The sequence below is a fragment of the Notothenia rossii genome (genome assembly GCF_949606895.1).
Source record: "Notothenia rossii genome assembly, chromosome: 5".
Classification (NCBI taxonomy): Eukaryota; Metazoa; Chordata; class Actinopteri; order Perciformes; family Nototheniidae; genus Notothenia; species Notothenia rossii.
The window spans coordinates 35,022,068-35,045,124 of NC_136903.1; the positions used below are offsets into that span (position 1 = coordinate 35,022,068).

At 39.1% G+C, this 23,057-nt stretch overlaps 1 protein-coding gene and 1 long non-coding RNA gene across 6 annotated transcripts; both read left to right on the forward strand.

The window, feature by feature from the left end:
* Positions 1-750: 750 nt before the first annotated feature.
* LOC307040959 lies at positions 751-21,556 on the forward strand. Of its 2 annotated transcripts, XR_013808640.1 has the most exons (5): positions 751-875; positions 9,313-9,474; positions 9,580-9,801; positions 14,215-14,303; positions 20,414-21,555. It is a non-coding gene; the product is annotated as an uncharacterized lncRNA (long non-coding RNA). The 2 variants fall into 2 exon arrangements; XR_013808641.1 differs by lacking the exon at positions 751-875 and having other exon boundaries at positions 8,191-9,474; positions 20,414-21,556.
* LOC307039946 (uncharacterized protein) lies at positions 2,124-7,488 on the forward strand. 4 transcript variants are annotated; one of them, XM_079682406.1, is made up of 9 exons: positions 2,124-3,931; positions 4,192-4,326; positions 4,610-4,744; positions 5,036-5,104; positions 5,690-5,784; positions 5,886-6,012; positions 6,118-6,238; positions 6,317-6,387; positions 6,709-7,488. In XM_079682406.1, the coding sequence occupies exons 1-9, from the start codon at positions 3,632-3,634 to the stop codon at positions 6,823-6,825; spliced, it is 1,170 nt and encodes a 389-aa protein (XP_079538532.1). In that variant the 5' UTR covers positions 2,124-3,631; the 3' UTR covers positions 6,826-7,488. The 4 variants fall into 4 exon arrangements, with proteins under 4 accessions (XP_079538532.1, XP_079538530.1, XP_079538531.1 ...); XM_079682404.1 differs by having other exon boundaries at positions 5,886-6,238; XM_079682405.1 differs by having other exon boundaries at positions 6,118-6,387.
* Positions 21,557-23,057: the final 1,501 nt, after the last annotated feature.

Here is a 23,057-nt window from a genome sequence, read left to right on the forward strand (position 1 = left end):
TGACTATCTGCTTCACCCTCTCAGACTTTCAGTTGCGTGCTACTAAAGAGACGTGTTACCATGGAAACCAAACAATGGTGTAGCTGTATTAATGTCCAAGTGGAAACAGTCCTGAGTAAATCTGATTTTGTCAGAAATCGGGAGAAATGCGGGAGAAATATGACCCCGGGAGGAAACCGGGAGAGGGCAATGAAATCGGGAGTCTCCCGCGAAAATCGGGAGGGTTGACAAGTATGGGCTCAATGTGTGTCTTGGCCGTTTTCGTTGTGATCGCTAAATTCCCCTAGTTTCCCCTTGTTTATAATATCACCGTTCCAAGCAAACGAGTGTTTTTTGTTTTGAAATCACTTCCGCGAGTTTCGCGAGTTTCGCGGCCCCCCCCCCCCCCCCCCCCTCGCTCCAATGACCATTAGACCAGAGCTGCCAAGTCTCACCCTTTAAGAGTGAGAGTCACGCAATTTAACCTCTTCACACGCCTCACGCCACACTTGCCATCTCACACGCTTTTTTCCCCCTCTCACTACTTTATAATTATTTTTTTTATTTAATGATATATTTCCATAACTTGTTTCTTGAGGCCTGCCGTAGTTCGAGTCAGGGACAGGGTGAGCCCGCCCTATTCTGCCCCCGATTGGCTGACCGAGATATGTGATAACCAATCATCAGCCCTCGAGGCTAAATCTAACCAACCCAACGAAAGGCACCACGTATACAAACCAATCCGAGGCAGCTTAGTCATTGCGTCTCTATCCTATGAAGACAACTCTATGAGAACAACACTTATGGCGGAGAAATCGAAAAGTAAACGTGAGATGTCTGTCAGCGCCTCAATAATGCCGTGACTGACATTTTCATCTGAAGCGGGAGATCAAGCGGTAGGTAACCACTTCATTTTTACAAACACATTATTTTTACAAATATCTTTATTTTGATGAAGTCAACGGTGGGTCTGACTACGTGAGACGTAACGTCACACAGGCTGCTGGCGAGCAGTGTGGCAGGTTGCTGCGGTGGGTTTAACAACAAACAACCGTGACTAATAGAGTTGAGTAAAGTTGGAACGATATTGGCAGATTCGGATTTCACGGATCAATAACTCATGAACAAAACGTTGTACACACACAAATTACGTCTCATAAGTACCGTGGTAAGGTTGACAACGAACTACAATCACATTTTGATCCAAAAAAGCCAATACATGCTGTCCTCCAAACTGGACACATTCAATTGGTCTCTATCTGCAGCCGGAGAAGAAACGAGTGCTCAGGGACCGTCTGCAAAGTGCAACTCCGAAAAAAGAGAATACAATAATATTCAATAACGTTACTAGTGTACAGTATATTTCTACCAAACTCACTACACACATCAATAGTCTCCTGGTGGTCATACTACAGCAGAGAGTTTGGAAGAATATGGTTTTGATTAATTTAGGTGAATATTTATAATGTAAAATCTTCAATAAATATGGCATCATCTTCAATAACGTTCCTAGTGTACAGTATATTTCTCCCAAACTCACTACACATATCAGTAGTGTCCTGTTGGTCATACTACAGCAGAGAGTTTGGAAGAATGTGCTTTTGATTAATTTTGGTGAATAATTATAATGTAAAATATTCAATAAATATGGCATCATCTTCAATAACGTTACTATTATACAGTATATTTCTCCCAAACTCACTACACACATCAATAGTCTCCTGGTGGTCATACTACAGCAGAGAGTTTGGAAGAATATGGTTTTGATTAATTTTGGTGAATATTTATAATGTAAAATCTTCAATAAATATGGCATCATCTTCAATAACGTTACTATTATACAGTATATTTCTACCAAACTCACTACACACATCAATAGTGTCCTGTTGGTCATACTACAGCAGAGAGTTTGGAAGAATGTGCTTTTGATTAATTTTGGTGAATAATTATAATGTAAAATATTCAATAAATATGGCATCATCTTCAATAACGTTACTATTATACAGTATATTTCTACCAAACTCACTACACACATCAATAGTGTCCTGTTGGTCATACTACAGCAGAGAGTTTGGAAGAATGTTCTTTTGATTAATTTTGGTGAATAATTATAATGTAAAATATTCAATAAATATGGCATCATCTTCAATAACGTTACTATTATACAGTATATTTCTACCAAACTCACTACACACATCAATAGTGTCCTGTTGGTCATACTACAGCAGAGAGTTTGGAAGAATGTTCTTTTGATTAATTTTGGTGAATATTTATAATGTAAAATCTTCAATAAATATGGCATCATCTTCAATAACGTTACTATTATACACTATATTTCTACCAAACTCACTACACACATCAATAGTCTTCTGGTGGTCATACTACAGCAGAGAGTTGATGAAATGCTGGACACCAGAGAGCATTCTGTGTCAGACCCCCCTCGAACCTTGTGTCTTCTTCAGATGAGTCCTGAAGCTCGCTGGCAGAAGAAGGCTACAAGATTATTTCTGAAGTCTCTTCTGCACTGACATGCTTCTTCATTTTAGTTCCTATTCTCTTTGCTCCAGGTCTTTCTCCTTCTCTGCTCACTAATGAAATAAGCCCTTGGTCAAACTGCATGTTTCTATTTGGCAGCCAGGTGCATAAACACAATAACAGTTGTAATCAAGCAGCTCTTCAAAGACACATCAAACACATCCCTCAAAAGATGGCCTTTTTTTACCCATGAAATGATCCGTGCATGCTTACAGATTCTCACAGACACACAGACACACAGGGAGAGGGAGGAGAGGTGTGTGCTGGTTGTGCACAGGCCTAAAAAATAGTTGTTCTATCACCTGAGAGAGCACCAGGTCACATGCTGCAGGACCTGCTGGTCTGCTGCTGGAAATGACACACACACACACACACACACACACACACACACACACACACACATACATACACACACATACATACATACACACACACACCACTCTCGGGGCCCCCTGTTAGTCACACGGTTCCATAATATAACTGGCAAAAATGTAAGAATTTCATGCATCGGACTACAGTGGGAAAATGGTTTAATCTGTTGGAATAGAGTAGAAATATCAAATATCACTACTTTTCTTCTAAATGAAATGCTGACATTACAAAATGCATGGTTTTATATTGCAATGGCAGTGAGATCAAAAAATGTGGTTTGAATGGAAGTCAATGAGGCATTTTTGAGAGAAATGAAATAATTCAAATAATGAAACAGGCGTTTAAAGGGTTAAAATCCTGAAAATTATTGAATGTTGATGTATGATAATTTAATTGCAGTTTTTATGGGCGTGTACATTTTTGCCAGGAAGGGGTCCAGAGGGTGCAAAATGCATCACGAGAGTATACAAAACATGTAAGAGTAAACGACATTGGATTTCAAAAATGTTACTCAAAAGAAGACTTCTTGCAAAAATCCATGCCAAAAGCTGTAACACAGCTGAAATGATCACCAAATCCAAAAAAAAAGTCAGGAAAAATGTAAAAAAATGCCCAAGGAGGGCACAAGGGTTAAGAAAGTAAAACAAGGGACACAAACTGCCATGTGGAGAGATGGTTTGGAATAGTCAAACATTCTATTCTAAAAAAGCAGAGACGACTGAGGCCAGCGACATACATCAGAAAAATGTATGGCTCTCTACAGGGGAGGTACAGAGAACACATAATGGCACATCACTTATCTGAGCAGTTACTCCTCAAAACATTGCTACCAAGAGACATCAGTCAATCCAAGGAAGGTTGGGCAAAGAGAGATGGAGTAAAGCCTCGCACTGCCAGCTCCAAATATTACACCACTCCAGACATTCTTCCAGTTCCAAAAAGAGCAAAGTTAACTGTGAACACTGGCGAAGATATTCAGAGCAGCACAGATGTGAAGAACAGCAGCAATGACCCCACAAGTAAAGGATCCAAGCCTGCAACAGAGGTATTGTTTTTCTATATTAAAATGTATGCTTTAAACAGATACAAATTAATTTGACAAGTAAGCAATTCTTCGAGCTATAAAAACAATGTTAAGAAAGCATTAAAAACGTTTTAGCATGAGGCAATCTTTCATAGAAAACGTACAAAATCTAAAATAATGAAATGTAAGGAAAGTATAATGTGCATTAAAAGTATTTAAAATTGAATTAATGGCAAATGCTGTACGAAGTTATTATGATACCATTGTTCATTTCATTTTAGGTTGATGCCCTTTGGACATGCAAACCAACTGAAGTTGTTGTGGCTGTTGTAAGACATGCTGAAGAGAAGCATAATTTCACCCTGAGGCACAGAGAATTTCAGAGTTTGAGACCTGATGAACTCATCATAGGCGAGGCAAGTATTTATTAAAACTTATGCTGTACCGGACTGCTCATCTCACATAAGCCATATGTTAATGATTCAATTGTTGACAAAAAGTATGTAATTTGTGCTACACAAAATGATATCCAAGTAAATTGTTAGGCCAGTCCATCTTTAGATAGACCAGTTTTAGCAAAGGTTTTGCATAATTGATCCATTCTAAAATGATCTGACAATGATGTGATTAAAACCGACTTTGGCCTCTATATTAGCTGGCATTTTTGTATGATTATTTCCCCTACAATTTATCCAAAAGGTAATAGAATGTTACATTAGAGGCATCCTCAACCTGAAGGATAATGCTGGCCGTCTATACCACCTGGATCACTACACCATGGGTGTAATCCTACACGGCACACGAGAGCAGATGGCCAGGCAAGAGCTAAAAAAGGTGAGTAAAACTGATTGTTCAAAGTATTTTCATCCCTTTAGTATTGTAGGCTTGAGAAAGGAGACTGAACTGTGTCTACAGGCACCTTCCACCGTTATTATAATCATGTATGTCGTTTTTGGAGCCATTTCTGTTGTTTTTAACGAATACATTTAGAATATAAGCTTCCCTTTTTTTCTTGTTCCTGTTGAGAAAAATAATAAATTAATACTGTGTAAATGAAATTATTGTTTTGCACCTGTATATTATAGAAAATAACACTTGTGTTTACATATTCCCTAATTTTTTCAGGTCACATTTGATCTATATGATGGAGCCATTGGATTTGTCAATATAAGAAATGTGCACTGGAAGTTTGTGGTGAGTATACAGCTATACTGTAGCTGCTTTTACAGCATGTATGTTTTTTTTACAGCATGCATTATTTTTTTGTAATACATTACTCAGATACTGTGACAGAGTTAAGACTAAAATGTGTATCTCATGCAGCCCCATTTTGGAAATGCATCTTTGCCTCATGATTGATTTAAAAATGCTTCTTTTAGTTTTAATTTCTTCAAGTTCTTCATCTATATCATAGGGAAACAATATAAAATGTAGTCCAAAATAAGTACTCATTCAACCATTTGTCATTGGTGGTCGCTACTTCTCCACTAAAGATTTGAGTCTTCTGACCCCAAATTGTGCAACTTTCTTTCATCTGATCTGACATCTTTAATTATTTCAATACTTTTAAGTCTTTAAATATACACATTTAAAATGGGTAGTTATTATTTTAGTATTACTTTTAATAGCTTTTCTAAAAAGTTGAAGGGATTTTAATAATATGAATCTATTAGTTAACTTTGTTTTTCATTTTTGAAGAAAAGCTGATACATTATTGTTACTGCTGACATATTGAAAAAGGTTTGGTTTAATTATACGGTATGCTACTTTTTAAAACAGTACCTCCATGCCCTTTCAAACCACATTTATGTGGTTGATCCTCTGCAAGGGTCAAATGAAGTTGAGGACTCCAGAAAGGCTGGTTATAAATTTGGGTAATATAAAATAATACTACAGGAAATACATTGGTTAAACGCACATTTGGTAAAGGCAAAGAGCAAGCGCAAATGTAAAAAATGTTCCTATTGTTCTATAGAGAGTATTTCAAGATGCGCCGGAACAGACTGGGAAAAGAGGACTGGGTGAGCATTAAATGGCAGCCTGGAAAGATAACCCACACCTTCCAGAAAGATGCCACCAGTTGTGGATCCTTTGTCATGCAGGTGATTCAATGCAACATGTTGTGTTCATTAATAATAAAGCATTTTATTTTAAAGGGAAATTCAAACACACGTCATAACGTCATGTTATTTTTACCATCTGTCCAGATGGCCAAGATGACAGTGAAGGAATTTCCGAAAATACCACAGACGTTTCACATCAACTCATCAAAACAATCTCTTCAAAATCTACGAAGAGACATGGCAGAAGAAATTCTCAAAGGATCAGGTATTAGCCAAAAATATGAAATGAATATATGGATCCCTTCCTGTAAATTGAACAGTAATACACCTGTTATTTTTTCAGTTTCAAAGGATGACTTCTGTTCCTTCTGTGGAATTGAGGACCTGCCCACAACTGCTGTTGATGCTGTTTGGGTGAGAATAAATGATGAATTGTTTTGAAACTCCAGAAGATAATCTGAATAATAGATAATATGTAGATCATCTGGAGTTAGATTTCAGGAATAACATAAAAGTAATGACATTTTGTATATTTTTATGCATTACAGGTTTCCTTTTGTTTTTCTTATAATTTGTTAAAGTTTTAGCACAGTACAGAGAAACCTGAATAACAACAAGTATTTATATTAAAAAAAAAAGTATAATCTCTATAAAATATAAATGAATATGCCTGCTTTACAAGTGTCCTAAACTTGACATTTTCTTAATATCTTTCTTGTATTTATCCCCATGTAGATTCAGTGTGAAACTTGTGGAAGATGGTTTCACACGCAGTGCCTCGGAATGACTGCTGCACTAATACCAAAAAAAGATACCCCGTGGTATTGTGTGTTGTGTATCATCCCTAACTAAAGAGGCTATGTAAGAGTTTGTGTAACTTTTACCAGAGGTACCAGGATTTGGGGAGGTAAGGCTTGTAGTTAGAACTACCACAATAGAACTAGTGCGCTTATAAACGGCATGTGGGGGGAAATCCAGCCCAGCCAGTGATTTCAATTCGGCAAAATGAAAGCTGAATTTTGTACAAAACAAACAAAAATCCAGAAAAAAGCTTTGCTAAAGATTTTGGGCAACTGAAGTAATGATTAATAATCACCTGTCCATAGTTTTAAATTTTTATATTCTTAATTAAGATGTTAAATATATTTTCCTTTACAGATTAAATTAGTCACAGATGTTCATGATGTTTTCCATGTCAGACATTACATTGTAGATTTGTTCATTAATATTGTACAGTAAGATAGGTGAAAAGCCTGAAATGTTTTTTTTTTCAATTTTAACTTTATTTTACTGTTTCATAGCTAATGAACAAGTTGTTTCATGTCTTAATTTATATATACAATGTGTAACATATATATGTATATATCAATGTGTGTGATGTCTAGTTTATTGATGATTAAAAGACTGTTCTACTTTTGATGGATCTTGCTTTGATGTAGGTGATACCATGTATATATTCAGTCTGTAAGTTAATTAATGAAAGAACAATAAAACAGTGCAATGGTTATGAATAAATAGGAGATCTTCTTTTGAGTTAAATTTCAATAGCTTCTGGTTAAAATTAAGGGGTCTCCTGTTTGACAGTAACTTATACTTAACAATACACTTTATTTTTAAAATAACATAACGACCATTAAAATACGTTTTCAAATACACTTTTGTAGTGTAGCAAGTTAGAGACCATTAATGTCTGAGGTGAGTTTGGTAGCACTCCACTGTATAATAGTGAAGATATTGAAGATTATATTATATTTATTGAAGATTTTACATTATAAATATTCACCAAAATTAATCAAAACCATATTCTTCCAAACTCTCTGCTGTAGTATGACCACCAGGACACTATTGATGTGTGTAGTGAGTTTGGGAGAAATATACTGTATAATAGTAACGTTATTGAAGATGATGCCATATTTATTGAAGATTTTACATTATAAATATTCACCAAAATTAATCAAAAGCACATTCTTCCAAACTCTCTGCTGTAGTATGACCAACAGGACACTATTGATGTGTGTAGTGATTTTGGGAGAAATATACTGTATAATAGTAACGTTATTGAAGATGATGCCATATTTATTGAAGATTTTACATTATAAATATTCACCAAAATTAATCAAAAGCACATTCTCCCAAACTCTCTGCTGTAGTATGACCAACAGGACACTATTGATATGTGTAGTGAGTTTGGGAGAAATATACTGTATAATAGTAACGTTATTGAAGATGATGCCATATTTATTGAGGATTTTACATTATAAATATTCACCAAAATTAATCAAAACCATATTCTTCCAAACTCTCTGCTGTAGTATGACCACCAGGACACTATTGATGTGTGTAGTGAGTTTGGTAGAAATATACTGTATAATAGTAACGTTATTGAAGATGATGCCATAGCCTATTTATTGAGGATTTTACATTATAAATATTCACCAAAATTAATCAAAAGCACATTCTTCCAAACTCTCTGCTGTAGTATGACCAACAGGACACTATTGATGTGTGTAGTGAGTTTGGGAGAAATATACTGTATAATAGTAACGTTATTGAAGATGATGCCATATTTATTGAGGATTTTACATTATAAATATTCACCAAAATTAATCAAAACCATATTCTTCCAAACTCTCTGCTGTAGTATGACAAACAGGAGACTATTGATATGTGTAGTGAGTTTGGTAGAAATATACTGTATAATAGTGAAGTGATTGAATATTATTGTATTCTCTTTTTTCGGAGTTGCACTTTGCAGACGGTCCCTGAGCACTCGTTTCTTCTCCGGCTGCGGAAAGAGACCAATTGAATGTGTCCAGCTCGGAGGACGGCGCATATTGGCTTTTTTTTATCAACATGTGATTGTAGTTTGTTGTCAACCTTACCACGGTACTTAGGAGACGTAATTTGTGTCTGAACAACGTTTTGTTCATGACTTATTGATCCGTGAAATCCGAATCTGCCAATATCGTTCCAACTTTACTCAACTGACTAATAGCAGTGTTAGTTAAATCATCACGTATTTGCGTGTGTGAGCTAATGGATATTTACTATGAGCTAAGGGAATTTACAGTACTGTACCTGTGCTGTTTGCATTTCTGTCTAATAAAATATTCAATTAATCAAACCGTAACATGTAGCTATCTTTTGAGACTGGATCATTCATTCCTTAACTGTATACTTCGATTTCTGTCTGATGTTTGTCTGTTAGTTTGAAAGTCTGAAAGATATCAGGTAGACTCTTGGCTCTTGTCACATTTTCTTAACATTTTCTTAATAGGTTGTAACGTTTAATGACCCTGAAAAACAACCCGTTTCAGCTACATTACTTTACCAGATCAGTGCACATTGTGTTCTTTTCTCCCATACAACGGACCTGACGAGCGTGACAAACTGAGTGAGGAGTTTCTGGACTACCAGTCCATGGACATTGCCATACCCGAAGACCCAGACACGTTCGACATTGAGAGCTTTTGGGGGAACATGGCATCAATGAAGAATAAGGTAAGAATTATTCTGCCCCCTTTGAAATACCCATTGACGTAATCAACTTAATTCTATACAAAAATACTTGAGAGTAATTAGGCTTCCTATGTACATTTTTCAAAGGTGACCGGTATGAGCAGATTTGGGAGGCTCTCTCGTATCGCCAAGTTGGTGTTGGTACTTCCACATTCAAATGCTGATGCTGAACGAGTGTTCTTTGTGGTGGGACTGAACAAAACCGAAACAGTTTGGCTCTTGATGGAACTCTATCATCCATCATGACTGTGAAGATGGCAAACCTTGAGCCAGTGTTTCAAATGGGAGCCCCCTCCCTCTGTCATCAAGGTATCAAAATCTGCCACAAACACCTACAACATGAGACATGTCATGTAAACCAAAACACACAAACAAAGACATGCACTTTTTTTATAATATATATTATATATATATTATTCTGGTTCTAATTTTGTTACACTTAAAAAAAATATGCACTCAAGGAAAAGGCTGCTATTGTTTCTTAAAAGGTTGCTATGTTTTCTTTATATTGACATTTTATAAATAAATGTATTTTATTTGTCAAACTTTTTCTTGTTACAATTGCTTTCATTTCTACTTGTGCTGGTCAATTATTAACACTATATAAGCATGAGGAGGCCGACAGTGCAGGGAGAGCAGCTGGCATGGGGGTGAAGAGACATCACAACAGTCTTAATGTTAATTTAAATTCAAATATTCCTCTAAATCGACGTTAAAAAAGGCCAAAAAATGCGAATGTGTGAATGTGTGAATGTGTGAATGTGTTCAAACACATCTTCCCCCAAAAGTCTCACTCCTACTTTTTACTGAAACTTGGCAGCCCTGATTAGACCATTTAGTAAGGTAAAAAGCAAAAGGGCAAAAACGCCTCTCAGACGCTCTTCTGTTTACTTTTTTAATAAAGAAAAACAAATGGTCCGTAGATACACGGATTAATCTCCCTCCATCATGTTGATTTGAGGCCCAATCCCAAACCACTCCCTCGACCCTGCCCCTCCGTGACGGAGTGAAGTCCGTCTGTAGCCACACTCGCATCTCAACGAGGCTCCCTCCTGTCAGATGGAGGGAGTAAATACAGCAGCAAGCTTTGGGACGGCCTCCCCTCTCTCCTGCAGAAACAGGAAATGCCATCACTGTATGTAACAACGGTTTCAAATCAGCATCTCTTAGACAACATTTTTTAAATTAATATCTCAAATAAAACTCCAAACACCTTTTAATTGTGTTACTTTTTTGCAAAGCTCTTTTAGTTTTAAACCTGATGTTTATAAGCTTCTTAGTTTTTGCAACAGTCTGTAAATAAAACTTTATAAATAAAATGCACACATTTACCTTTTTCTAGACTAAACACAGGTATGATCCTAAGTTAAAAACATATTGAGTTATCATGAGGTTGTTAACATCGCAGTTTATCAGTGGATGTTTGCTGGAACTACTTGTAAGCAGTGTGTTTCCTGACGGACACACACAGTGTGACTCCGGTCAGATAGAGACCGGTCTCAAGTCAGCACCGCTGCAGACTCGCTGTTTGAGGGCTTGATAGCCCACTCCCCCTCCACACCGCTCAACACTCGTTGGTTTGGAACAGCCCACAATATGGCGGACCCTCCGCGTGAACGCGCAAACGGAGGGGTAGGGTGTAGGGGAAGGGTGTAGGGGGCGGTTTGGGAATGGGCCTTAATCAGAAGTTCTGAACATGAGCCCGCCCTGCTCGACCTTCTGAGCCAATCACAGCGCGATAATGACCTGCCTTCCATTTCAACCATACTCTTTCCGTTTCCACTATACTTTCTCTCACACATAGATGCATTCTTCTCTTGCATACATACAGTATATTGTCTTCATACATACATACATTCTTCTCTTGCATACATATATAGTCTTCATACATGCATATATTATTTATAATATTAAATGTAAACATTTAATGAATGTGCATGAGAGCACCATGTATAAATATGAGCATTAAAATATATGAATATGAGAACAAAATGCATGAATGTGTGAGTGACAATATATGAATGTGTGCATTGAAATATGATAATATGAGAGCAAAATGTATGAATGTGTGAGTGTAAATATATATGTGTTTGAGAGTGAAAATGTATGTATGTAAAAGGAGAATGTATGTGTGTAAGAGTGAAAATATATGTATGTATAAGGAGAATATATGTGTGTAAGAGTGAAAATGTATGTATGTAAAAGGAGAATATATGTGTGTAAGAGTGAAAATATATGTATGTATAAGGAGAATAGGCCTATATGTACGTGAGAGGAACAGTATGATATGAAGGGCCGGGGCCGTATAGGCCAAAATTCAAACTCACCTCACACACACACGACTGAAAACATCTGGCCTTGCACACACACTACTGAAATACTCTCACATTCACTACTGAACACCTCACACACACACGACTGAAAATTAACCTTACATACACACAACTGAAAATTAACCTCACACAAACATAACTGAAAATTAACCTCACACACACAACTGAAAATTAACCTCACACACACACAACTGAAAATTAACCTCACACACACACAACTGAAAATTAACCTCACACACACACAACTGAAAATTAACCTCACACACACACAACTGAAAATTAACCTCACACACACTATTGAAATACTTTCACATTCCCTAGTGAACACCTCACATACACAACTGAAAATTAAACCTCACGCATACAACTATATATTAACCTCACGCACATACTACTGAAATACTCTCACATTCACTCCTGAAAAACTCACACACACAGTCCTGAAAAACATTTTACTGAAAGGTTCTCAGTAGGGAATGTGCATGTGTTTCACCTATGTGTATGTGAGGGGATTCTTGCTGTAACGGAAGTCATTGTTATGTAACGGAAGTCATTGTAATGAAACGGAAGTACCAGACTGCTCTGCTAGTTGTCTCTTTGCTAACCCCGTTAGCTTCATTAGCTCCAGGCTGCTACTCGGACGTGTTTGTTGTGTTGATAACTGATGGAGTATTCTTCATTAAAATATCGCACTTATTCTATGGCTCTGCAGTTCAAACAGACCGTCCATGAATGCAGTTTATTCGCTAAGTGAAATTCAAGCACTTTATTTCTTACTTGTTTTTTTATTCAGCTAACAAGCGAGACGAAGCTACATCTGTGCTAACGATGCTATCCCCATACAAGTTCAAACATAATAGAGAAGTGTAAAACATTAAGAAAGATTATACTGTAGAACAAAAGGCTTCTCTGTGAGGTTGGTAAAATAAGGTCATGCTTGTACATTAGTTAGTTTGCTAGTTAGGTAACTATGCATTGTTATTGTTAATTTAAAATAGCTATGCTCGACGATGCAGACAGCTAGCGTCACATTAGTGTTGAAGAGCAGAGTACTGTATGAGTTTAACCTCACTATAAGATCTGTGTAGGCTATCTGAAAAATATGAATCTCACATTTCCAGTTGGTTCCAGAAATAACGTTAACGTAGATATTGCAATATGGTTTGTTGAGCTGGAGTTGATTATTGAAGCTTACTGGTTAACGTTCATCATATTAAACGAACGAACCCAAACGTTGTTGTTTTTATTAATATTATTACCAATACTTACTAAGCATTTTATTATCATTACACTGGAGAAACCGACTTATTGTGGCAGCAGAACATGAACATGTAACTTAATGCCTGCATTTAAAGGTGGGGTAGGTAAGTTTCAGAAACCGGCTCGAGATACATTTTTTTGTTATATTCCATGGAATGCTCTTAACATCCCGATAGCAATGAATATCTTAAGTGCTTTGACAAAAATCCATTAAAAAATGTCATCTGTGGAACCCGTAATACTGTAAAAACTACAACCAATCCGTTTAGCTGGATTGGATTGCCGCCCTGTCTGTCAGCCTTCCATCTCGTGCAAGCACAAATGTATCTCGTGCCCTCATTGGGCGTGCCGTCATTGGGCGTGCATTGCAGCAGTACTTCAATGACTCGCCAGCAACAGGCGGCCACTTTCACCATGGCAGAGTTAGGTTCAACATCGTCTACTGGTCGCAAAAGAAAAAATGTAACGGAGCAAATTAAGAACAAAAAGAAAGTGGAAACTAGGAGAAGGCAAACCAGAGTCAATATCGGAGTTGCTTTGGCTGTGTAGTATTGCTAACCTAGATGTGTTTAGCTTTGCCTGATATGTAACGTTACTGCAGCCTGCTCTCGCGGAGGAGGTGCTCTGTAAGGAAGTCTGAAGGAAGGGGCGGATTCTTTTTGGCTGTGTACTTTCAAATTTTAGTGCACTCGAGCCGGTTTCTGAAACCTACCTACCCCACCTATAAGGACGAAAAATAGCTCAGTCAATGCTTTAGGGACAAGGAAATGATTTGTTTAAATATTAGATATGACGTTATGTGTGCTTCTGTGACAATTAAGCTTATTCATTGCATTACATGTGTTGAAGATGTTTGTCTTTTACCCTTACGTGTGTGTTACAAATGAATGTGAATATGGCATAGGACACATTTAATTTGACTGTCTCATGAAAAACTATTCCAAAATAACAGTAAAACAAAAAGGACCCCAACTATACAATCCAACTGATAAGATACAGTAAGGGCTGTGATATCCAGCACTTTTTTTAAGGATAACAAAAAGATTATCACATGACATTTGCATGTAAAAAAAGTCTGTGACCAACACATTGTTACTTTACATATATATATATATCTGTTTGTTTAAAGTTTCCAGGTGATGCAGACAGACCAGAGGATGCTGACCACGAGAGACAGACCTATTCCTAACATCAGTGAACTTCCGCATGGACTCAAAGGTACAAAGACCCCTTTCATACTGTACAAAGAATCGAGAAACGTTCTGGTTTAAATAGATCAAGTAACAACTATAATCAGCTTTCACATTTCACTGTATTCAAGGCAATTATTATTTTACATTTTGAGAATTGCTACCATTTGTCTCTACATATTGTCTGTAAAAGACGTGGTAAAAGTGGTTCTTGCAGTGAGACCACCGAGCTGTTGAATATTATTTAATAATAAGATATTTTAATGTGGATTTAACTGCAGACTGTTCATTCATAATCTGATTATCTTTGTATAGTACAGCGGATAAGCTCTCATATTATAACAATTGTGCATTTTATGAGAAAAGCATGACATTTCTAGCATAGTTAGTGCATACCATAAGGTTTATTTTCAGATGTGGAGGGAAGTCAGATTTGACCTGTGAGAACCGTGAGAGGTCAAATCCAAGATGGCCGCCAGTCTCTTGGGTCAAATGTTCAAACACGCTTAATTTTGGAACCAAACATTGTAGAAAAACAAGGTGTCATATCCAACTAAATTAGGGATGCCCAATCATTTGGTGATACTTTTGAGGTTGCCGGAATTCAAGAAAATGCATTTACGTGAAGATAAAGGTCAAAATTGACCAAATATAAGCTGTCGATCAGTTGAAATTTGCAAAATTGCAAATTATTTAGTGTGTGTGATATCAACTTATCATCAGCTAGATACATGACATCAAAGTAACTGTCAAATCCAAGATGGCCACCAGTCCTCTGTGTTTAATGTCCACGTTTTTTTAAATGTTGGAACCAAACGATGTAGAAAATAATGTGTCATTTAATGTATCATTTCCACCTAAATTGGGGATGCCCATTCATCTGATGATACTTTTGAGATCGCCAGAATTAAAGACAATTAATTTAGATCAAGGACAAGGTCAAATTACATTAAAAACTTTTGGATTCGACCTATGCAATATAGTGAAATGTGCTTCAATTTTGAAACTATAGGGATAATAATACAAAATAATAGACCCATGGTGCCAGTCTATTTTAATGATGATAATAATACAGATCTAAATCTAAAAGCCATGTTAGGGAAACTTCCATCTTATATCTGCTCCCTGATCTCACGGAAAATTGTAAGTGGCTACTGCCTGAGATCGAATGCTGTGGTTTTATTAAATGTGCAAACTGCTAGGACTGTCTTAGGGAAGACAGCTTTTAGATGTGCAGCTCCACTGTCATGGAATAGTCTGCAAATTAAATGGAAACTGAACAATCTGGTGCTACTAAATGTTTTTAAAGCTCGGTTGGATGCTACTCAATCGGAAGCTATTGGTACCTGTTTATGTGGATAATTATGTAAATGATGCTGTATGATGTTCTTTTGTTGTTCTATTTATGTTTTTAGGTTTCATGTGGAACTACTTGAGCAGGTCTCCCTTGAAAAAGAGATCAATGATCTCAATGGGATTCATCTGTATAAATAAAGGTTTGAAATGAAATCTAACAGTCTCCAGAACAGAAACATAGTACAGTGCACTTCAGTGCAGCTTTGGCACACTTGCATCGTCCAGTGCACCCTTTCTGGCAGCGACAGTGGATCAATTTATGGCACGATTTTGATGCTTCAGGTAGAGTGGTCCAAAGTGACTGCCACCCAGTTGTTTCCTCTGTCCAGCCCCAGTCAGACGGCTCTGGCATCTCTGGATCCAGGACCAATGTCTGGTTCCAACAGTTGGCCTGGTAGTAAGTGCGCTTGATGTGCTGCTTCAGTGCTGCCTGGGTTGGAGGAATGTTCTCTAGAGATCTAGACTTCTGTGTGAAGAGCTGTTTCCTGGCATCATTCACCTCCATGCTCTCACTGGTTCGGTCGTACATCAGCACCACAAATAGCTCCAGCAGTAACATTGATCCTTCACTGACCTCACTTGGCATGCATTGAAAGCACCAATCACCCAGGCAGTCTTCTTCCCTCTGCCAGCGAAGGCAGAGACGGTGTCACACCCGGTGAAAGTGTGAAGGATTGGGAGAGTCAGACACTTTGTTGGATTCATTGTGGCAACAATTTCATGAACAGCTATGTAGTGAAAGCTTGATCCAACACCAAAGGCAACCCACAGCTCATCAGGAGCTATTTTGCTGAATGAAGCCACAGCCAGTACCACCACATCGGTATCAACTGTACGTATGGTCACCTTCTTACACCCCTTTTGCACAGCATCTGCCACATGCAGAAGTAGACGAGTGTCAGCCTCCTCTTGAGAACACGGGGCAAGGCAGGCTAAGTAAGACTAGGGCTGCAACTAACGATTATTTTGGTAGTCGACTAATCGGTCGATTATTTTTTCGATTAGTCGACTAATCTAACGATTATTTCTGTCACACCCTCCATCTCTGCTTCCTGTGGGCACGGCTCCTTTTCCGGGCTCCAGTGCATGTTTTACCTCAAGTCTGCACACCTGTGAATGTCACCCTGTTGTCCAGTCCCTCTGCCTTAACATAACATGATCCCATAGAAAATTAAAATAATGACTCATGAAACATTTGAATTTGAACTTTGAACTTGTTTAATCAAATGTATTTGAATAACATAAATACAAAAAAATCATAATGAAAACAAAATAAATAATACAAATTCAATCGCATTTTATTCTTGTCATTTCGCAGACACTTGTTAATTATTATTTTAAGTTTGGAATTAATTACAGCGTCCATAAAGCTCTAGTGTGCTCTACTACGCTGTAAGCTTGGCGCTGTTTAGCAGCTCGTTGGTGGACACGCAGCCTCAACATAACTGAAATAGCGTTTGCTTAGCAAGCATTAACCATGAGACGTTCTGTTTTCCAACATGTAAGCTAACGTAAACATGACTATGGCTAACTTGCTCAAACTTACCCATGATCCAAAGTAGCAGTCCTCACGGTTCCAGGGTGCTTGCGTTTTAAATGCTCGTGCATCACTGTAGTGCTGCCGTGGAATGCCAATTCCCCTTTACAAATTCTGCATTTCACTGACTTCTTTGGCTTGTCGTCTGTGAAATACTCCCACACTTTCGAAACTCTCGGTCTCGCTTTTTTGAGCTCTTCATCACCCTCATTCTCTCTCCTTTCCGCCATCGTTCGTATTCTTTCTTCTTTGTTGTTAGTACAGAATGCAGTCATGGCAGACAATGGAGAGTATACTGCCCCCAGCACTTCCTGTAGTGCATTGCAGTTACAAATGAACATTTGCGCAGTTTTGAATTAACGTTACCGGCTCTCTGATTGTTTTTATACGACGCGTCGACACTAAAATTCCGCGTCGACGAATTTTCATGATCGACGTCGTCGATTATGTCGACTAATCGTTGCAGCCCTAAGTAAGACTCAGCAGGAGAGTAGAGGACTCCACTTCCATCTGTTGCATACAGTTCCTTGCCCTCTGCGAGAGGAAGTTGAACAACTCTACGAGACAGGAAAGCAAACAAGTCAGTTTTGTTCTCATCGCATCGAAGAAAGTCCTTCCAGTTCTTTGGCATCACAGTAGAAGGAGCCACCCTTTTCCTGATGCCCTTTCCCCTCTTTTGTCTGGTTGAGGTTTTCAGGCTGGCAGGTAGGTATACATCCCAGATAAGGTCAATGCGGCTGCTTTTCTCAAGTTGAGCAGAGATGTATGGTGCAAACACTCTATCTCCATACTCTTGAAATGTTCTTGATGTTCCAGGATTTAACATTTGAACCACAGCTGCACCATCGAAAATTGTTTCATCAGCCATTGGTACACTACTGTTTTCAAGCAGATCTGATTCTAGGCAGCGAAGTAGATCTGCTTTAACCCCAATCCGAATTTTGCCTCCAGTTGACAGAGCTGGTGGGGATCCCTGGTTTTCATGGGAGAAGAAATTGTCGATGTCTCCATCTCGTGTTTGACAGGAGATGTACAGCCTCGAAAAGAGACCACAGTCACTCTTCAGTGCTGCAAGCTGTGCCTTTTGTTTCGACTTCATCTTGACCGGTGGCCTACTGAACAGTGGCAACTTGTTCTTTGGAAGTGTTTGTGTGACAGGTGTTGTACACTGTTCTAGCCTCTCTTTCACAAACGTGGTGTACTGCTCCTCACCAAGGGTCTCGATCCTTCTCACAGTTTCAGCCACTTTGATGTCCATGATGTCCCTTGTGTCAATGACTAGTAAATCTTGGCTGTGTTCTAGGAATGGATTTCCCATCTCTTCCAGCACTGTCACAAGTGCTTTAACTTCCTTCAGAAATGCTGCTTGTACGCCAGGTTGCTGGTCGTGATGAAAGTGTCACTAGCACTATGCTGTAGATCAAACTCTGTAGTGATCCTGGACATTTCTGGCCCTGCTACCATCCAGCGTCTAAGTGCTCCTGGATTGCCAGTCAGTCCAATAGCCCCAACAGAACCTTTCACCATTGCATTGTTCTGCTCATGGCACTGGTCGAGTGCCATGGCAGAGAACTTGTTGCTGGTTTTGTGCACCACAAAATGTCCAGACTTGAATTCTGCAAGGACATGTGGATGTTTTTCAGCGAGAGTCATCATGTCACGGATGTGTACGGAAAGCCATCTGGAGTAGTGTGTGGGATCTAGGGCAAACATCCAGGGCATGATCTGTGTCAGGGATTCCACGTACAGCTGGAAGTTACCTTCACGAAGTGACCTGATGTACCGCAGCAAGAGAAGCTCCAATGACAGGGTCTTTAGCCAGTAGTCAAAATGGACACTGGCCTTTGCTCGCTGTATGCACCACTCCTCAAAAGGCGGACTATCAGGTTGCATGGCATTAGAGTCATCAGGTGTGCAGTCTTCACTGTAAGCTTGTTGGAGGAGTGTATAAAGGCTTGCAGCTGTGAGCTGGTGCGCATGGCGGGTCTTTGGGACATGGCTGGCATGTATGAAGGAATTTGCTGTTCCGGAACTTGCAATGTCAGCCTGTACCAGGGTGTTCGTCCAGCCACTGTCTTCCAGCCAGTCTCCCAGCAACTTCAACATGGCCATCTCAATGTGTAGACCACCGAACATGATCACAATGTGATCCTCTCCATAAGTGGCTGGCCATGTCCACTGGACTTCCTTAGCAAGAGCATACAGTGGTTGGTCAGCTGCAAGGACAGGAATCTGACCAGGGTTCACGTGCTGAACTGCTGCCTTGACGATGTCCATGGAGTGACGTATCATTGCCACTGAGTGTGCATTGTCAAGAAACAGAGGCAATAGTGCGGTTATTGCTGCAGGTGGGATGACAGCTTGGTGCGCATCAGCGTGGTAGGCAGACCACGATATCCAGCCATCCATGGTAGACTTTTCAACAGCTTTCTTGACTTTGCTGAGCCATGCATACATATCTTCTTTGGCAGCTGCAGCAGTCAGGAGGTTGGGTGGTCTCACAGGACCTTGTACAGCCGGCGCACTGAAGACCTTTGTCTTTAGGGCCGCTGGTGGCACAATTGTGTAGGCTGATGGCAGAGGTGTCACTGACTTGGTGGAAGAGCCACCCTGACCAATCACTAGGACACCACGATCAGATAGAACTCTATAGAGAATGCATCTATACCCAGTTAGTTGAAGCATGGATATAAACAATACATAACTGCGCCACATCTGCCACCAGCACACACACAAGATAAATTATTTGCAAATTTCAACTGATTGACAGCTTATTTTTGGTCAATTTCTACCTTTATCTTCACCTAAATGCATTTTCGTGAATTCTGGCGATCTCAAAAGTATCACCAAATGATTGGGCATCATAGGGTGGGCCAGGTTGGATATGACACCTTAAATGTTTTTCTACAATGTTTGGTTCCAAAATTAAGCGTGTTTGAACATTTGACCCGAGAGACTGGCGGCCATCTTGGATTTGACCTCTCACGGTCCTCACAGGTCAAATCTGACTTCCCTCCACATCTGAAAATAAACCTTATGGTATGCACTAACTATGCTAGAAATGTCATGCTTTTCTCATAAAATGCACAATTGTTGTGCTTATCCGCTGTACTAGTAGTACAAAGTGATGAATTTAAAAAACACATTAAAATTAAAAGCCGCTAAATAAATAAACACCTCTTTCATAAATAACACACTTGCTCTGCAATAATGTCATGTTTTATGTTTCTTGTAATTTCTGTTAGGAAAGGACATACCTGAAGGACACAACTGCCTCACCGTTTTCTCAGAGGGGGAAGAAGAAAATGTAAAGCTGATATCAGATTAAAGACCAATACAAGACATTCACTCAGAAACTACTCTTTTATTGTGAACACAAAGTCAAACAGGACCATCATTTGTTTTTGACAGCTGTGCCCAGTATGGACTCACAGATGCAGTTAGGGGGTTTCTTCATCAGGCCTGGTCCTCCTCCATCAGGCCTGGTCCTCCTCCATGAGGCCCGGTCCTCCTCCCAGAGAAAGACCACTCCACCTCAGTCCTCTCCAGCCAAACCCATGTTCACTTACCTTAAGCAACGTAAAACGTGCAGACCGGGAGCAACAGATGTAGGTTAGCCGGCTAGCTGGAGTACATACTGTACATAGGTTAGTCTTATATTTACTTACTGTTAACTAACTAATGCTAACATAACTGTTGGCTAGAAGTACACAGCTTAATCAACCATATTTAACAGGCCATTGTCCTCTCAGCCTGAAATATCAATCACTTCAATAAATGGTAAAACAAAAAAAGGAAAGGTTCTGGCTCAATTTCGGCTTAGTTAGCTTGTTAACTTATTGCCGCTGTGCATGTTGCTAGCGGGTTGCTAGGCCACCTCACGAGCTGCGCCAGGTGATGTAAACAAGAACACCTCCATAGACCAGACCGTCTCAGTGTGTAGACCGCTCGGCCCGGGTTGCGTGTGTGTGAGGTTAATTTTCAGTCGTGCGTGTGTGAGGTGTTCAGTAGTGAATGTGAAAGTATTTCAGTAGTGTGTGTGTGAGGCTTAATTTTCAGTAGTGTGTTTGTGAGGTGCAGTAGCGTAGGCAGAAATGTACTTTAGGGTGGGCCTATAAAAAATAGGGTGGGCCAGATTTTTCTTCTGCGCATCAGGAGCTAACATCAACCCCCGCCGGTACCGGTGGCAGATTACTTTTAGAATACTTTTGGAATACTTTCTTTCCCCATAACAGATGGGTATGTTTTGGTGAACAGGAGACACGTATTTTACTGTTTTAATGGCTTATCAAGAGCACAAACACAACATCTTGGTGTCATTCTGGACAGCTCTCTCATCTGCACCCCACATAAAAAACATCACCCGGACTGCATTCTTTGTACTGTCTTAACCTTTAACTCCCGGACCAAGAAAAAAGCTATGGAAAAATTATTCTTTTGCATTTTCTTATCAAATTTCTTTTTTTTTTGACTGACCACACAGTTTTGTTTTTATGAGCCTCTACCAAATGGTCGAGCTGGCTTTCTATGGTAAAAGTACATTTTCAACAATCATCATATACAGTACAGTATTTGTATGCATCAAACTCAAATAAAACACAAACTCAAATACATTTGTTTCTTTTATGGAAAATGAGCAATATATACAACCACATATATTCATAAAAGATAATAAATTCTAATTGTAAAAAAATAAATATAGAAAATGTTACAATAGTTGTTATATGTTTCCACACGGACCCGGTTGAGGGGAACACACACCGGAGCAGGCATGCGGATGAAGTCAGGGTGTAAATGTTATGCTACGTTCTATGTAAAAGTTTAATAAAGTGTAAGCAGCTAAAAGTGCTTCAACCGTCCATTCTTGTAATATGAGGGGCAAGAATGAAACATGGTGGCAGCGTAAATTGGAAACTTGGAAACTTGGAAGTAAGAGAGCAGTACAAAAGAAGATAAAGAAAACAAACTTTTGCTGTGCAGCTAACCAGCTAGCCTGTAGCTAATAACAAGCAGTGGGCTGGGGAAGACGCTCGTCGGTCGGCCATGGAAGGTTTGAAACCCCCATCAACATTGTGTTTGGTCTCTGGCAATCTTGCAAAGTCATGGAAATCATGGAAAGAGGAGTTTACACTTTACTTGGAGCTTTCTTTGCCAGAGGCAGAAGAAACAATGAAGGTGAAATTGTTCTACTACCTGATTGGAGAGACTGGTAGAGAACTTTGTGAAACTCTGATGAGTGATGTGACTACAGCCAGGAGGACAGTGAAGAACATCATTGAAAAATTCGATGGACATTGCAACCCCAAGGTAAATGAAACAGTGGAGAGATATCGGTTTTTTGTGAGAGATCAGGGACAGGATGAAAACATTGATACATATGTCACTGATCTAAGAATGTTAGCCAGCACATGCAACTTTGGACAAATAAGAGACTCACTCATTCGTGATAGAATAGTATGTGGCATTATGGATTCAGGACTGAGAGAGAGATTGCTCAGGGAGGACAACCTGACATTGGACAACTGCCTACAGTTGTGCAGGGCTACAGAACTGTCACGTGAAAATAGTAGAACCCTTGCAAGACATACAGTGGAGGAGGTGCACATGATGAAACAGACAGCATGGCAGGATAAGAACACAAACACAGTTTCATGCAAATTCTGTGGGATTACACTTGAGAGGGACAAGAACAAGTGTCCAGCCTTTGGAAAGCGCTGCAAAAAATGTGGTAAAGAAAATCATTTTGCGGTCAAATGTAAAACCACACAGGATAAAGACAAGAGAGGAAGACAAGTACACCAAGTGACTGAACAGGACAGTGAGGAATATGAGGACATCTTGAGTGTCACCACTGCAGAGATACTGACAGTGACTGGTAAAGAGGCCGGG

Bases quoted from the DNA above. Each gene is read 5' to 3' on its own strand.
- LOC307039946 (XM_079682403.1), top strand. From the start codon at position 3,632: ATGTATGGCTCTCTACAGGGGAGGTACAGAGAACACATAATGGCACAT. The intron at 3,932-4,191 runs GTATTGTTTTTC...ATTTCATTTTAG, and splicing joins GATCCAAGCCTGCAACAGAG to GTTGATGCCCTTTGGACATG. The intron at 6,388-6,708 runs GTGAGAATAAAT...ATCCCCATGTAG, and splicing joins CTGCTGTTGATGCTGTTTGG to ATTCAGTGTGAAACTTGTGG.